Source organism: Zingiber officinale, chromosome 1B (genome assembly GCF_018446385.1).
Source record: "Zingiber officinale cultivar Zhangliang chromosome 1B, Zo_v1.1, whole genome shotgun sequence".
Lineage (NCBI taxonomy): Eukaryota > Viridiplantae > Streptophyta > Magnoliopsida > Zingiberales > Zingiberaceae > Zingiber > Zingiber officinale.
In genome coordinates, this window is record NC_055986.1 from 1,334,627 (window position 1) to 1,349,432 (window position 14,806).

At 37.9% G+C, this 14,806-nt stretch overlaps 4 protein-coding genes across 5 annotated transcripts; 2 read left to right on the forward strand and 2 right to left on the reverse strand.

Annotated features, from left to right (window-relative positions):
• Positions 1-1,523: 1,523 nt before the first annotated feature.
• LOC122046226 lies at positions 1,524-5,215 on the reverse strand. 2 transcript variants are annotated; one of them, XM_042606838.1, is made up of 4 exons: positions 4,303-5,215; positions 4,154-4,216; positions 3,958-4,083; positions 1,524-3,810 (listed from the first exon to the last, which is right to left on the reverse strand). In XM_042606838.1, the coding sequence occupies exons 2-4, from the start codon at positions 4,194-4,196 to the stop codon at positions 1,757-1,759; spliced, it is 2,223 nt and encodes a 740-aa protein (XP_042462772.1). In that variant the 5' UTR covers positions 4,197-4,216; positions 4,303-5,215; the 3' UTR covers positions 1,524-1,756. The 2 variants fall into 2 exon arrangements, with proteins under 2 accessions (XP_042462772.1, XP_042462764.1); XM_042606830.1 differs by having other exon boundaries at positions 4,294-5,215.
• Positions 5,216-7,534: 2,319 nt separating this feature from the next.
• On the forward strand, positions 7,535-10,257 carry LOC122046238 (perakine reductase-like). Its single transcript, XM_042606851.1, has 7 exons — positions 7,535-7,696; positions 7,783-7,950; positions 8,036-8,239; positions 8,313-8,485; positions 8,944-9,040; positions 9,147-9,300; positions 9,830-10,257. The coding sequence occupies exons 1-7, from the start codon at positions 7,637-7,639 to the stop codon at positions 10,027-10,029; spliced, it is 1,056 nt and encodes a 351-aa protein (XP_042462785.1). The 5' UTR covers positions 7,535-7,636; the 3' UTR covers positions 10,030-10,257.
• LOC122046250 (early light-induced protein 1, chloroplastic-like) lies at positions 10,110-10,986 on the reverse strand. Its single transcript, XM_042606863.1, has 2 exons — positions 10,748-10,986; positions 10,110-10,654 (listed from the first exon to the last, which is right to left on the reverse strand). Exons 1-2 carry the CDS (start codon positions 10,928-10,930, stop codon positions 10,310-10,312), a joined length of 528 nt encoding a protein of 175 aa, XP_042462797.1. The 5' UTR covers positions 10,931-10,986; the 3' UTR covers positions 10,110-10,309.
• Positions 10,987-12,505: 1,519 nt separating this feature from the next.
• LOC122046247 (protein LIFEGUARD 2-like) lies at positions 12,506-14,806 on the forward strand. The gene is made up of 4 exons (XM_042606860.1): positions 12,506-12,936; positions 13,059-13,172; positions 14,183-14,340; positions 14,434-14,806. Exons 1-4 carry the CDS (start codon positions 12,684-12,686, stop codon positions 14,638-14,640), a joined length of 732 nt encoding a protein of 243 aa, XP_042462794.1. The 5' UTR covers positions 12,506-12,683; the 3' UTR covers positions 14,641-14,806.

Genomic DNA, 14,806 nt, shown 5'->3' on the forward strand with positions numbered 1-14,806 from the left:
AATGAGCTGACAATGGCAAAAGGCAATGACATTATATTCAGTTATATATCAGCCAATTTCACCAAAGCTGCTTCTGACAAATGTTGCCACTGGTAGCTGTTGCTTCCTTGTACACATTAAGTAACTTTATTGCAACTGGTATTTTAGTAAATTAGTAATCATTTTTATCAAGTTATGGACAAGAAAAGAAGAGACGCATTCATGTCAATCATTATACAGTCCCAACTGTTGCATTCAATCAAAATCCACCAACTTTAGGCTATTACTTACCTCGGCTTCAGGGTGAAGATTAAGCTAACTGACAAGTTAATTCTGGAAAGAAACAACTGGCACGTTGCCATCTCTGAAATACTGTAACCAGAAAAGCCATCAAATGGTAGGTAAGCTAGATGAATAGAATAGAGATAAGGTTTATTGATCTTGAGTTATTTTCTTAGCATTGTCCTCACATGTGATGCAGAAGCAGAATGTGAAAGACCATTATAAGCATCATATCAGTTTCTCTAAACAAAAAGTTTACCATAATTTTACATAAAAAATCTCTTTACCTTAAGTACCCTATTAAAAAAGGTAAGGTAGTCCGGTACACGAAGTATTGTACGCAGTCTTATCCTATTTTTTACAATAAGTTGTTTTCAGGATTCGAACCCGTGATCTTTTGGTCACAAAGCAACAACTTTACCGTTGCGTCAAGACTCCCCTTCCTTAAGTACCATAAATAAGACTTCTATCCTATTCATTTTCTAAATTCAGATTTTATAAATAGGATTTCTCTAAATTTGGTGAATGAAATCCATTCCAAATATTAAAATATTATTTAATTTGGGAGCGAGAAAAAAATAAAAGGAATAGAATAGATAATGAATACATAATAAGAGAGAAAAATAAATTAAAAAAAAAAAGTAGAAGAGAGAAAAAAATAATAAAAAAATAAAGATAATAAGAATTTTAGAATAGTTGATGTACTATGTAGTGAAAAATGATTATCAAAATTTAATAAAGTGAATGATTTATCTTAAATTTTAGAAATATTATAGAGAAATTGATTTAATGCTCTAATTAGTGCAACAAAGTTTGTCATTGTTTTACCGCATTAATTATTATCATTCCTCATGCAAATGATTGAATTCTTTGTATCAACGATAATTTCCTTCCTATCGGTTTCCTCATAGTTAGTTAGCGCATGATGATATTGCCACTATGAGGTCTGGAGGTTAAATCTCAGCTAGTAGCTAATTGTTTATCCTCCCATATGCATTATTCAAATGCTCAAGATTAGTAACCTCTTATAATTTATTTTTTACGTGTTGATCTGAGACGAATTGAATCACCTTTTGCCATCCTATAGTGACCGGTTCAGTTGCCAACCGAGACCAGGATTATTGCTTGTCCGAAATTCCATTTACTTTGTATTATTGATTTTCACGTATGATGGAATGCATGATTTATTTTATAATTATCGGAGAAGAAGACGAAGTTTTGGAACGTAAAAGAACAATTATCTCAGTGAATTTGTACCGTAATTGATGCGTGAATCATAGCCCGCATTTTAGATAGATAAAATTCATTTGTTTGTGATACATTCAAACCTTAAATCCAAACCTCTCACAATCCCATCAAAAACGAAACAAAAAAAATATGAAACAAAATAAAAACTCTGTCTGAAGCAGTCACAGAAATCTTTGCTCAGACAACAAACATCTTCAAATTTCTTACGAATCAAAGCTTCTGCCCGTGGCATCATGAGCCGAAATAGTTAATCCGTAGCTGTTGTGCAGCAGATCCAGTTGCCGAAGAGGGAAGACCTATGCTTGTGCTTCCCTTTTCCTCTTGGTGGTGTTGTGGGGTTCTCGTCGCACGGCGGCTTCCCGGCATCACCCTCATTGTTGTTCAAATTGATGTCTATGTCTTCGTTCTTCTCAAATGTGTCCATAACTTGAGCTTCTTCCTTCATGAAGCTGAGAAGTGGCGTTTCCAGTTTCCTTGAATCACTTCTTTCCACTGCAATGTGGTCATTGCATGTTTCCGACTCATCTTTGTTTGAATGTATCATCACATTGACGACTTCTTGCTCTGAAGGATTTCCTTCAGATTGTTTGACACAAACCACCTGTGCTGCGTTACTGCTTGATGAACCATTTTGACTATTTGTATTTTCTATAGCAGGGATTTCTGAACCTTCTTCTAGATCTTCCTGCTTCAGCAGTAAAGTTCCTTCACTTGTTATTTCTCGATACCGTTGAAGAATGAATGCTTCATGGACGTTACCTGTATCTGATTCAGATGTATGAACACTGCATCTTTGTTCTTCAGTGTATGTTTCAAGCTCATAATTCTTGGGACCATCTTCATTTTCCATCTTCTGCATTGATACAACTTCTTCTCTTGTTTCGATCTTGCTCGTCATTAAGATCATCTGATTTTGAGTTTGTTCAAAAGTGAACTCTTCGTTGCTCCCAAATGTTTCAGGATTTATGCCATCATTACGTGTAGTTACATGAAGGCACTGCTCTTGTGCTTCAGTGTTTGACACTACCACAGAATCTAAAACCTTCTCACCATTTTCGACTTGCACAACTGGTTGAACTTCCATACTGCTCACTGGTACAACTGATTGACTTTGTTCAAAATCGGTAGTTTTCTCAATAACTTCTAGGACCTTGAAATCAATGTCAAGGCATTCACTATCAGAAATTTTGGAATTTGAAACACTTTGATCCAGAAGTTTTTCTGCAGCATTTTCCCATTCAAGATCCTTCAACAACTCAGGCAATCTGTTATCCGGCTGAATAACAATGAATTCAGTATCGGATGGTTCCGCGTGAACTGAAGACTGTGGCATTGAAAAGTTTGGGAGCTCCAAGTAGATGTCTGGACACTCACTAGCAAGACAAGTGGAAATCAGATGCCTTTCGATCGTTGTTTCAGAATCCTCTGCAGGGTTTCCCTGCTCTTCTGAACATTTCTGCAACCCTTGATCTTCCTGAGCAACATTAAGTCTCAGCTCATGTAGTTCAGATGGTGGCGGCACAGATTGCACTTCTTTTTCTACTAAATTTAGCCGCCGCCCGACTTCCTTCTCTTCAAAGTTCATCATATCCCTACTTGCCATGCCAACTGAATTATGATCGGCTTCACTGGCTGAGTGTTGATCTGAAGTAGCTTCTCTTGTTATCGCTATCTCTTCGCTCATTACCGCATCAGAACTGAACAAAGACGATGGTAATTCAAATAAACTTTGCCCTTCTATTTTGATGTCCTGGACTGGTTGGCAATCCTTATTTTGTGATTCACTTTCATAGCTCATTTCCTCTTCTTTCATTCCATTTGAGACTGGAGTAGCTATCAGTTCGCTTACTGACATAACATTGTCAGAGACGACTACTGAACTAAAATCAAACTCAAGTTGATTTTCTACCTCAGTCTCGGACATGTTCTCTATTTCTTGTTTTATTTGAGTTACCTGAATGCTGCATGTGCCTACTTCAAGATCATCAAGTGTCACTGCTATGGATGCACCATTTTCAGTAGGCTCTATTTTGGACAGCTCTTCCGTTCCATTTTGATCATCTTCTCTATGCAGACACTCTTTCTCAGCATCAACCAGAGGAACAATTTCAAGACACTCTATCAACAAAGCTTTTTCCTCTTGCATTGCACAATCACTCATGTGGATTGAAGAATTATCTAGTTCATCAGCATTTTCATTAGATTTTAAAGCATCAGTGTTACTAGTCAGAATCTCTTCTCCGTCTGAGAAGATAAGATCTATCAATGGAGTTGAGTATTCTCCTTTCTTCTTTTCTTCTCCTATTAACCAAATGAAATCCTAAATAAGTTACCATGTACTCAGATACAAAAGCCTACTTTAAGTGCTGATACTTTTTGCAGCAAATTAACAGAGTTGAATAAATAATAAACAAAAATCTATTTTGCTATAGAACACTCAAATGGTACCTTTTAGTATCTGCTGCTTGTCATCAGATGGGGGTAGATCATGAAAATTGGATCCTATTTCCTCTTTCCCATTTCCATTGAAGCCATCTTCAACATTTGAGGTGGTATCAGCTTCAATCTCTTCACCTGATAATACAATCAAAATCTTTAAAATGACTCCAAGAAACCCACAAAAGTGCAGGAAGAAAAGCCAAACCTTGAATGCCAGTGACATTTTGGTTCCCCATCTCATTACTCATTCTGTCTAACAATTCATGCTCTGAAATTTAACAAGAATGGTGGTCAGAATTGCTAACTCTATGACTGCATAAGAATTAGAAAGAACTTTATATATACAATGATCACCCGTTTGCCGGTGGCCAAAAATTCCTCATGGCTCATCAATTTGCTGGTGACTTATTCAAGGCTTTTATAAAGCAAAACACTTTTCTTGCTCCTTTCTTTTGGCAAAAGGTAGACTGTCCATGTATTATTCTATCCTGTTAGCTTCTTTCTTTTCTAGTCTGAATTGCTAGCATTTCCAGCTTTGATCAGCATTGAAGCTGATCCCAAGGCAAGACATGATAGCTTCATAAACAAAACTTCCAACTGTGTTCTTCAAGCTTACTTGATGACAAATATACATATACAAGTAATTGGCTTAGAGTGTCTTAGAGACTTTTTAATTCTTAATACTGAGCTAATTATTGCTGTTCCTGTGGGTGGAAGATTAACATGGAGTAGTTCAATAAAGTGGCCTCCTCCTCTTCTACTTTGCCTAAAACATTAGATGCCGCCATGATTACTTCCACCTTTCATCATTAAGCCATGTCTTGCTGAGGCTGTATATCTTGTGTTGTTGCTAACAAGATGTCATGATTTGCCATTGGAAGTCTACAACTTTGCGTTTGATCTTGTAAAGACTACTACAAACACTTTGGGATTTTGGTTACTTTGGTTAGAAGAATGTGTTGTAAACTAAATTGCTTCTTTGTGGAACCAGCCTAACGTAGTGACCAACCCTTTAAGGGCTAGTCGGACCTTCACCAACTCGATCGAGCACAACCGATGTGTTGGGCCAGACACAACTCCTATGTTGGGTCTAGCATAACCCACATGTTTGGTCGAGTATAACTCGCATGCAGGGCCTTGTATTGTTAATTAATTAAACATGATTAATTAATTAACAGCCCCATCACATATCTTCCTTGAAAAAAAATGGATTTTATTTTCCCTAAAAATTGCATTGTTGAAGGCATATATAACACGAAAATATGTTTTGTAGAAAATTTTCAGAAAAATAATTACAGAAAGTCAATTATAACTCCCTTTTGTTTGAAACCATATCACAATACTAATCACACTTTGTCTATAATTAAAATATCATTAACAACAAGAATCCCAATCATTATTGTACTATTCTTAAACAAAAAGAAAACAGAACAAAGACAAGGTAGGTGTTAATTAACAATAGAACAACTTATAATAGATGTTAACAAGCTTAATCACTTCTAAATATTCGTGGAATTAAAGGGAACTGATCATAAAAAAAATGATTAAATGATTTCCATTTTTTAAATCCTTTGATGCCGTTCTATATCACTGGCACAAAATTAAACCAGTAATTAGTACAAAATATAAAAAGCACACATCTTCCCTGATAAAATATGATGAAGCCACCATATACATATATAATATATGATAAATAAAGCTTAAGTGAGTTTCTACAATAAATAAATATTTACCGACCATCTATGTGGTTTCCATATCTGGCAAGATCACATAAAATCTAATGATTAGCAGAAGAAATCAAGATCTTGTCATGCTTAATCTGGTGCTCCCATCAGCAGATGAAACTGCAACATGATCTGCTACTTAAATTTTCTCCATGTATCCATAATCTTTACAATTTGGATCATGAATAAGAAGATCAGATCAGATCATGCTGGCAGCTTCAGCTTCTTGTGGTGCACCATACTGATCATAGACACACAGAGACAGAGAGAGGTGTTCAAGGAAAGGAGTGGAGAAGAGTTAGAGGAGAAAGGCAGGCATATATAGAAGGAAGATCCATGAAACAACACCTGTCTCGGTGTTCTTTTATCCATTGGTTAATTAGAATTGTATATTTTTTTCTATAAAAAAAAACATAAACTGAAGAATCAGTATCTTTTGTAACACTTAAAATAGATAAAAATCAATAATAAGTAGTGGGCATGTTAACTATAGATTAAAGTTTTTAATGGTCGAGACTCGAGAAGTATCCAGAGACAGAGAGGATAGTCGAGGGGGTAAACAGAGAGCACGCATGCTAGGGTTAGGGTTGAGGTCGACAGTCCAGTGGCCATCGATGAGCAGTAGATATCATAGGCCATAGCATTAGGTTGCAGGTGGTAGGGGTGCAATGCATGCACAAGCCGTACGTGCATGCATGCCAATGCTTGGTGTGCAACAAAAAGCCCTGGCCTGCGATGTGATGGAGAAGAAATTAAGACCAACATTGAATAATCTTTACTGCCAACAAGTTAAGAATTACAGACAAATGAGAGAGTCCAATGGATTGTGTTCTTCGAGAGGGTTTCAGTTCGGCTGCGAGAGTTGGATTGCATGACTTGTTCCCTCCAAGTACGAATTTTAAAGCTTTGGAGTGTAGTAGGGCTGGAAGTCTATTATAGATAGCTTATCTAGTTTTTCATCTGACATTTTGACCCTGCCCAAATATAAATAAAGTTATCTATAAACTTAGATGAATATTTTAATTTTTTAAAAAAATTTATTATTTAGAGGGTGTTTTGCTGAGCTTATAAGCTTTCTAAAACAACTTATAAGCTGTTTTGGAACTTATAAACTCTTCAAGTTTGTTTGATAAAAATTTTTTCGAACCGCTTATAAGCTGTCAAAATAAACTGTTTTGAAATTTATAAGTTGTTTTTAAAAAAATATGAAAAACCCTACTTTTTTAAAAAAAATCTTATTTTAATAATTTTTTCTCTAAAATATCCTTATATAATTTCATAAATCCTCATCTTATCCTCTATAAATTTTTATAAGCCTAATATCTTTTTATCTCCGTCGACTTTTTTCTTCCAACGCTGTGTCATCTTCTCAACCAATGCCTCTTTTCAATTTTCTTTCCTCCGGTGCAAAAATTCACCCAAAACTCTTTATTAATAAAAATCTCAAAATCCTCTATTAATAGTATTATATCATTTTTGATAATTTTATTAATAAAAAGATCTTATAATACCAAGCACATCAATACCTTTAAGTTGATTATAATAAGTTCACTTAAACACTTTAACAACTTATTTTTAAAATAAAATCTAACAACTTATAAGTTCCTAAAATAATTTATAAATTATACAAACTTATAAACTATTTTTAATAAGTTTAACTAAATACCCTCTTAATCAATTCTGGTTCAATTTTATAGTGACTAGTCTTTTTTTTATTTGATCTAGAAAAAAAAGGAAGAAAAAAAAGGCATGATTTCGACAGTTTGACACAAAGTCGTTAATTATGGGCAAATTTTCCACTCTATTGATCTAGTGTTCGTCTTGGTCAAATTTGCATGAGGTCCTTGCTTACCTCATTTGAGCAAATTATTTCCAGTGCCATAGCTTTCAGCGTCTCAATTGATTCCAGCCTTCCTCTATAAACTCTCCATCTCTCCCCTGTTCAACCCTGAAGCAAATCAGCAATGGCCGATCATGCCGAAATCCAGGTTCCGAGAGTGAAGCTGGGCGCCCAGGGCTTCGAGGTACGCCTACCCTTTCTTAATCATGCTTCATTTCTTTTCCGTGTTCTCCGATTTTCCATCACCCGCCTCAAAGATCGCTCTTTTAGGTCTCCAAATTAGGGTTTGGTTGCATGGGTCTCACTGGGATTTATAACTCCCCTGTGAGCGATGAATCTGGCATCGCCGTCATTAAGCATGCTTTCGACCATGGAATCACCTTCTTCGACACCTCCAATGCCTACGGTCCTCGTACCAACGAGATCTTGCTCGGGAAGGTTTCACTTTTTTTTTTTTTTTGTCAAATCGCTCCACTGCTTACCGATTGTAGAAGAGAAAATTGACGGTTTAATTGGGTTTTAGGCTTTGAAGCAATTGCCGCGAGAAAAGATTCAAGTAGCCACAAAGTTTGGGATTGTATCCCATGATCGGAGAGGTTTTGTGGTCAATGGCAAGCCTGAATATGTGCGGGCGTGCTGCGAGGAAAGTATCGGGAGGCTTGGGGTGGACTATATTGATCTTTACTACCAGCACCGAGTTGATAAGACTGTGCCTATAGAGGAGACTGTAAGGATTACTTGTGAAGTTTTCTAAACTGTTTTATTGGTGAGGATTGATAAATTTTGAGTTTAATTGGCAGATGGGAGAGCTTAAGAAGTTGGTGGAAGAAGGCAAAGTGAAGTACATCGGTCTCTCAGAGGCTAGTCCAAGCACCATCAGGCGTGCTCATGCTGTGCATCCTATCACCGCACTGCAAATGGAATGGTCACTCTGGACTCGCGAAATCGAGCCAGAGATAGTCCCACTTTGCAGGTCTGATTTGGTGTCCATTTTGTTCATAGCAAGTGCGTATATATATATATTCTCATTTTCATTGAAAACAGAATGGGTCGCTAGGCAATTCATTTGAAAGATTGAAATGAATAGAGAGGTGCCGTGAGTCCTAAAAATATATATCATAGCTGTGGAATAACATGAAGCAGTAAGTTACACACTAAGTTTGATAGGAATTCGTACTCATTTGAAGTAGATGATAAGGGATATCAATCAGTAATAAGGGTAACATTCCAATTTGTGATTTGTACATTATCAGAGTCATTTCAACAGCATTTCATGTTGACAACTTATCATAGTGTGTCAATGTTATGTATTTCCTTAATGAAAACACCTTGCAATAGGAGAGACACTTCCACTATTTTTTCATATTGCTAACTTTTATCCGGAAAGAGCTAATACTCCATTTGCTAATATGTTCTCCAATGTACACGCAGGGAACTTGGTATTGGAATAGTTCCTTACAGCCCTCTTGGTCGTGGGTTTTTTGCTGGCAGAGGAGTCACTGAAAATTTGCCTTCTGATTCACCTTTGGTATATAGACACTTTTCCATCTTGAATCTATCTTGAATGCATTTTGTGATTTTCCATGGCTGCTGGTTACTAATCATGAGTTTGGCTCTATCTATGTATTTGCAAGAACAATATCCCAAGATTTGCGCGTGAGAATCTAGAAAAGAACAAAATTTTGTACACACGAGTAGAGAATCTGGCAAGAAAACACCACTGCACTCCTGTTCAACTAGCTCTGGCTTGGGTTCTCCATCAAGGAGACGATGTGGTTCCTATCCCAGGTATTTTTTTTTTTTGGAAAATCATGATAATGTATGCATCGTCTTACTATTGTTATTGGAATCCCTAGTGTTTTACTTAGTTTAGGGTATTGGTTTGTTAATAGAATGGACACTAACAATGGGAAATTTAATTTACTGAGGTTCAATGGATGGATGAAGATGTTGTGAACTTAATAGGTGAAAGAAGCGTGTAGGGTAAAGGTTAACACCTTTTGCTGTTAAAACTTCTTTAACTCATTTCCAATTGGAAATCTAACCTTCATAATTAGAAAATTGTGATTTCTAAAGTGTCATTCATCATCGTTCATTGGGTATCATCAAGCTTTAATGGAATAGTTCAAGTTCTTAAACAGCTTTATCCTTTCATCTTGTGCAAAATTGAAATCTTTGCTATAAGACAGTCATTTACCTTCTATATTCCATTCAAAGCCAGTAGGGCACTCTCATGAATCTAGCAAATGAAAATAAATTCAGTTTCTCATGGATGCTGCTTAGTTACTTATATCAAAATTGTGCCTTCAATTTTCAGGGACGACTAAGATAAAGAACTTGGACGCGAACATCGGGTCGTTGAAGGTGAAGCTGACTCCGGAGGATTTGAAAGAATTATCAGATGTAGTGAGTGAAGAAGAGGTTGCTGGTTATAGATCATACAGTCTGTCTGAGCCGTACAACTGGAAGTATTCTGATACACCTCCCTTGCAATTACATGCCAACCCATCCGCATAGACTGTTCTTACTAAGTGTTATCTTTTCTTCCAACTCTGCGAGTTAAATAATTAATAGCAATAGACTTATTATCCAAGCAGTTTGACTAAAGAGCTTGTATGTTATATAGTCAAACTGTTATCTAAGCAGTTTGACTAAAGAGCTTGTATGTTATATAGTCTTCGACTTGTAATGATACTGAATGTTTACAAAGTATCCAGTGATTTTAACTATATTTTCCCAAGAAAATTTTGTGTAAATTTTCATGGTTGCATGATCATGCTCCTATTCGATTTTGATGTCACACGAGAGGCCCTCCCTTGAGGTACTCCGTGAAGGCCAGCGCCACTATTCCAAGCATGGCGAAGCGCCCGTTCCACAGCTCTGCGTCCGCCGTCATCACCCCTCCGGACTTGGACTGCGCGCTCACACCCTTGAGCAGCGGCACCAAGGAGGCCGCCGACAGCAAGGCGGCGGTGCCGGCGAACCACGGCAACCCTCCGTTCATGAGCTGCGCCGCCAGGTCGTCCCCCCTCGCCAACTCCACCGCGATCGCCGACGCGAAGCCGATCATAGCCAGGCGGCCGTTGATCCTCTCTGGCCCCGGCCCACTGAACGCGAGGATGTCAAAGAACCTTGTGCTTTCCTGCGTCGTACGTCCACGGAAGCAGGTTCGTTCATTAATTAATCTTAATTTACTGAGAGAGTATACCTTATGTTATGGGTCCATTGTGTTTACCTTGGGCTTCGGAGTGGGGACGGTGACCGGCGGTTCCTGAGAACGTTGTTCCTCAGCTTGACACCTCACCGGCGTCACACGCCCCACGCGCTTGGGCGACAACAGAGCGTTAGAAGGCAGAGCTGCAGAGTAAATTCTGGAGCCTGCGAAGCATGACTGCAGCATTGCTGATGATGCGGCCATGGCAATCTCTGAGCTAGAAAGCAGTGATCAATGGAGGACTTGCTGACAATCAATTGCGATGCTGTGGAAGGGAAATGCGGGTATTTATAGGAAGAGAAGAGAAGGGGAGGTGAAGGTGAAGAGGTGGAGGAAGAGACGCCACGTCGAGTGGAGAGGCGGGGCCATGGGCTGGGCGTAACGTGCACGGCAGTTGTCTGTACACGCTGAGGACGCGGCGACGTGGACGGCGGAGACACCAGGAAGAGGTGGAGAACATTCGGGAAAGATCACGAATTCGAGGTTTGTGCAGTGGAGTTCGACGTGGGACACCTGCTTCCCATGAATCTTGGGCATGTAGCGGCAATTAACGAGGAAGAAGACTATAAGAGTGCGAATCAATTATCGAAGCAACAGCGAAGATCGATCCCTGCTTTGTACACCAACAGACGGACTTGTGCTCAAAGTCCTTTCACTCGACTCTCTCTGTGTTGCTAATGTTCTTGGCTATTTTCCTGCTCTTTTCACGAAACAATTAGTAACAGTGCAATGGATGCATTACTGGTTAAATGAGTCCAGTCACACGAGCTTGCGAGCGACTCGATCAAAGCTCGACTCTAAGTTCAGAGTTGACTGAGTTTGAGCCGCTCATTTAATATTTGAGTTGACTTTGAACCTATTTAATACGGGCTCGACGACTCATTGAAGCTTAAAAATCTCTTTAAGCTAGATTAATTTAATATTTTAATATTTAAAATAATTATTATTTTAAAATTAAATGATAAATTGAGGAGATGTCATTGTTACTAGAGTGGTTTATTAGATTTGCTAGAGATTGAAAATTCAAATCCTAACTTACTTATTTTGTTTTTTCATTTAAATTTACAGTTTCAATCCGAGCTCAAGTTGAAATTCACAAACTTACTCGAGCTCAAGTCAAACCTTTTTAATTTTCTCGAGCTCGAGCTGATTCATTTACACCCTTAAGATATTCATTTGCACTCCTAAGATGCATATCTTAAAAAAAAAATCTCTTCTAATTTTTAATCACTTGTCAATTAACTATAAGTTATCGGTAATTTACTTTCCTTGATTTTTTTGACATTTTTCTAACTTAAAAAATATGTTTAAGAAATAAAAACTCATTTATTTATTTTTTTCATTAATTATTATTAATTAATTCCCATGCAATTCGAGTGTCATCCGCGTGAGCATCCACTCATCTAGTCTCGTGACTAACGTCAACGACGACGCGGTCGGACAAACAATGACTCCGCCGAACAGAAAAGTTTCTTGCGTTTCCTTCCCTCCTACGTCGCAACCCAGACTATCGCTTGGACTTGAAACCGTCGGATTATTACTCGGGAAGTTCTTGGCCGTCGAACCATTCGACGTCAAATAGGTAAACACTTGGCCGAACTTTTAATCTCAGTCGGTTTTTTGAAATGCCCGTATGGTTTTAGATGAGTTGTTTTACCTTTTATAGTTTTCAATGGAAAGCCGCGTTGTCCAAAAGAAGAAAGGGAGCTATTTTTAGTTCCCTACCCTCAACTCCTTCACAAATAAGACAAAAATTAGGACCCTTTATTTACCCTTCCCACACCACCTTCAAACATACGCTCACTTCTTCTTCTTCTTTCAATTCAGGCCCGGCCGTTGGAGTAATTATCTGCTTCTTTCTTCGATATCTCCCTTTCCATCGGAGTTCGGAAATCGTAGCGTCAAATCTCGAGGCTTTTCTTCGTTTTCCGCTTTATCCCAAGCGAATTCGACCTCGATGTCGTCCAAGTATGCGAAAGGCGTGGATTTGGAGGCCGGCGGGCCGAGCGCGCTCTACCCCAACATGGCTGAGAGCCCGGTGCTCCGATGGGCGTTCATCAGGAAGATTTACTCCATCCTCACCCTCCAGTTGGCGCTGACGGTCGCCATCGCCGCCGTGGTCGTCTTGGTTAAACCCATCCCCCACTTATTCGTCTCCTCTATTGCCGGTCGGGTGCTCTACATCTTCCTCTTGATCCTTCCGTTTATCAGTACGGACTTATCCTCTTCCTTAGTTTCCTTCCATTCTTTTTTTGGTTAAAGATCCTTTTCGTTGTTTGTTTGCTTTTTTTTTTTAATTGAGTTTTGCATTTTGGGTTGTTGTATACTGCAGTTTTATGCCCTCTGTATGCGTTTCGAGAGCGGCACCCTGTCAATCTTCTTCTTCTTGGATTGTTTACTGTGTCGATGAGCTTTGCCGTTGGGATGAGTTGTGCATTCACAAGCGGTATCTTCTTTTTCTCTTACTATTGCAATTTTCAAGAGATTAATATTTGACTCTCTGATAAATCAAAATGCATGATTTGGGCACATTTGGTGCTTTCATCTTTTGGGGATATATGAATTACATAACATTCCGATCATTGTATCATTGACAGTTCTTTATACTGGAACTACTTCTTTGAGGGTAAAAGATGACAAAATAAAGATTGAAGCTACTTCATGATCATGGGTAGTTTCATTGTCAATCGCCTTCCATGGAAATGATGATCTTTCTTATATATTTTATTTTGCATTATTATTAAAATGACTGAATTTGACAGTAAGAATGTTTCTTTCTTTTTTAAAAAAAATCATAATTTTCTTTGGCTCTTCCTCTGTAGCTGTATCTTTATCACTTGCAGTTGGAGTTGAAATTTCAGAGTTGTTAAATTTGTTTGAGGAGATTGTTAAAACTGCCCACTTGGAGCTGCTTGCACACCGAGTGACTTCGTTTATAAGCAAAGTTTTGAAAAAGAGATATTCACGTAACTTGGTGGATAGTTGGAAAGCGACCATTTATTTTGATTGGAGTTAATCTCTTTCTCCCTAAGTCTTCCTTTTCATGACCAAATTCTGGGCATATCTGAAGGTCCTGTGCTATTCCAAACTTGTATTTTAATATACCACAACATATCTGCCATTCTGGATTATGAGTTGGAACCCTCTCTTGAATATATATGCATTGACGCCTAGTTTCAGCTTAAATTTGACTCTTTCTTGCACTTTTAGTATGCATATATTGCTCTGTGGATAGTTGTTAGAAGGAAACACAGAGGAACATTAGCATGTGTTAGTAGACCCTACAGCTTGAAACTTTGCTGATTAATTCATTATATTTTTTTTAGCCTTGTCCAGCTTTCTAGAATCCACCATATCTTTGTTTAGAGGAATACAAAACTTCATTAGTATTTTTTTTTTCCATTCCTCATCGAAGAATAATTGATTTGAGACTGAGCCATATACTCTTTCAAACAGGAAAAGTGATTTTGGAAGCTGCTATTCTCACAGCAGTAGTGGTGGTTAGTCTCACTCTGTACACATTCTGGGCTGCTAAGAGGGGCCATGATTTCAACTTTCTTGGCCCGTTTCTTTTTGCTGCCGGCATGGTTTTACTGGGTTTTGCTCTCATTCAGGTCATCCATCCCAAACCTTATTTTTTAGCTTTTCTATTTAGCTTAATGAATAATGCTTCAATAGCTCATGGCGCATCGCATCTTTATATCCAGATTCTATTTCCACTTGGAAAACTGTCTAAGATGATATACGGTGGACTGGGAGCATTGGTGTTTTCTGGCTACATCATATACGACACTGACAATTTGATCAAACGATTCACTTATGATCAATATGTCTGGGCTTCCGTTTCACTGTATCTTGATACTGTGAATTTGTTCCTTTCGTTACTCACTTTGTTCAGGGCTGCTGATAGTTGAAAATTATTAGCAATGTAACTTGATATATTTTCTCTGTTTTTTTTTGTTCTTGTATGTCCTCTTCAGTGTTTCAAGTACTTTGTATTGTTTCTATATTTTTATCTTTGTTGATCTAGACAACCAAATAATCTATAAGATGTAATTCTACTACATTGTTTTTGCTTAA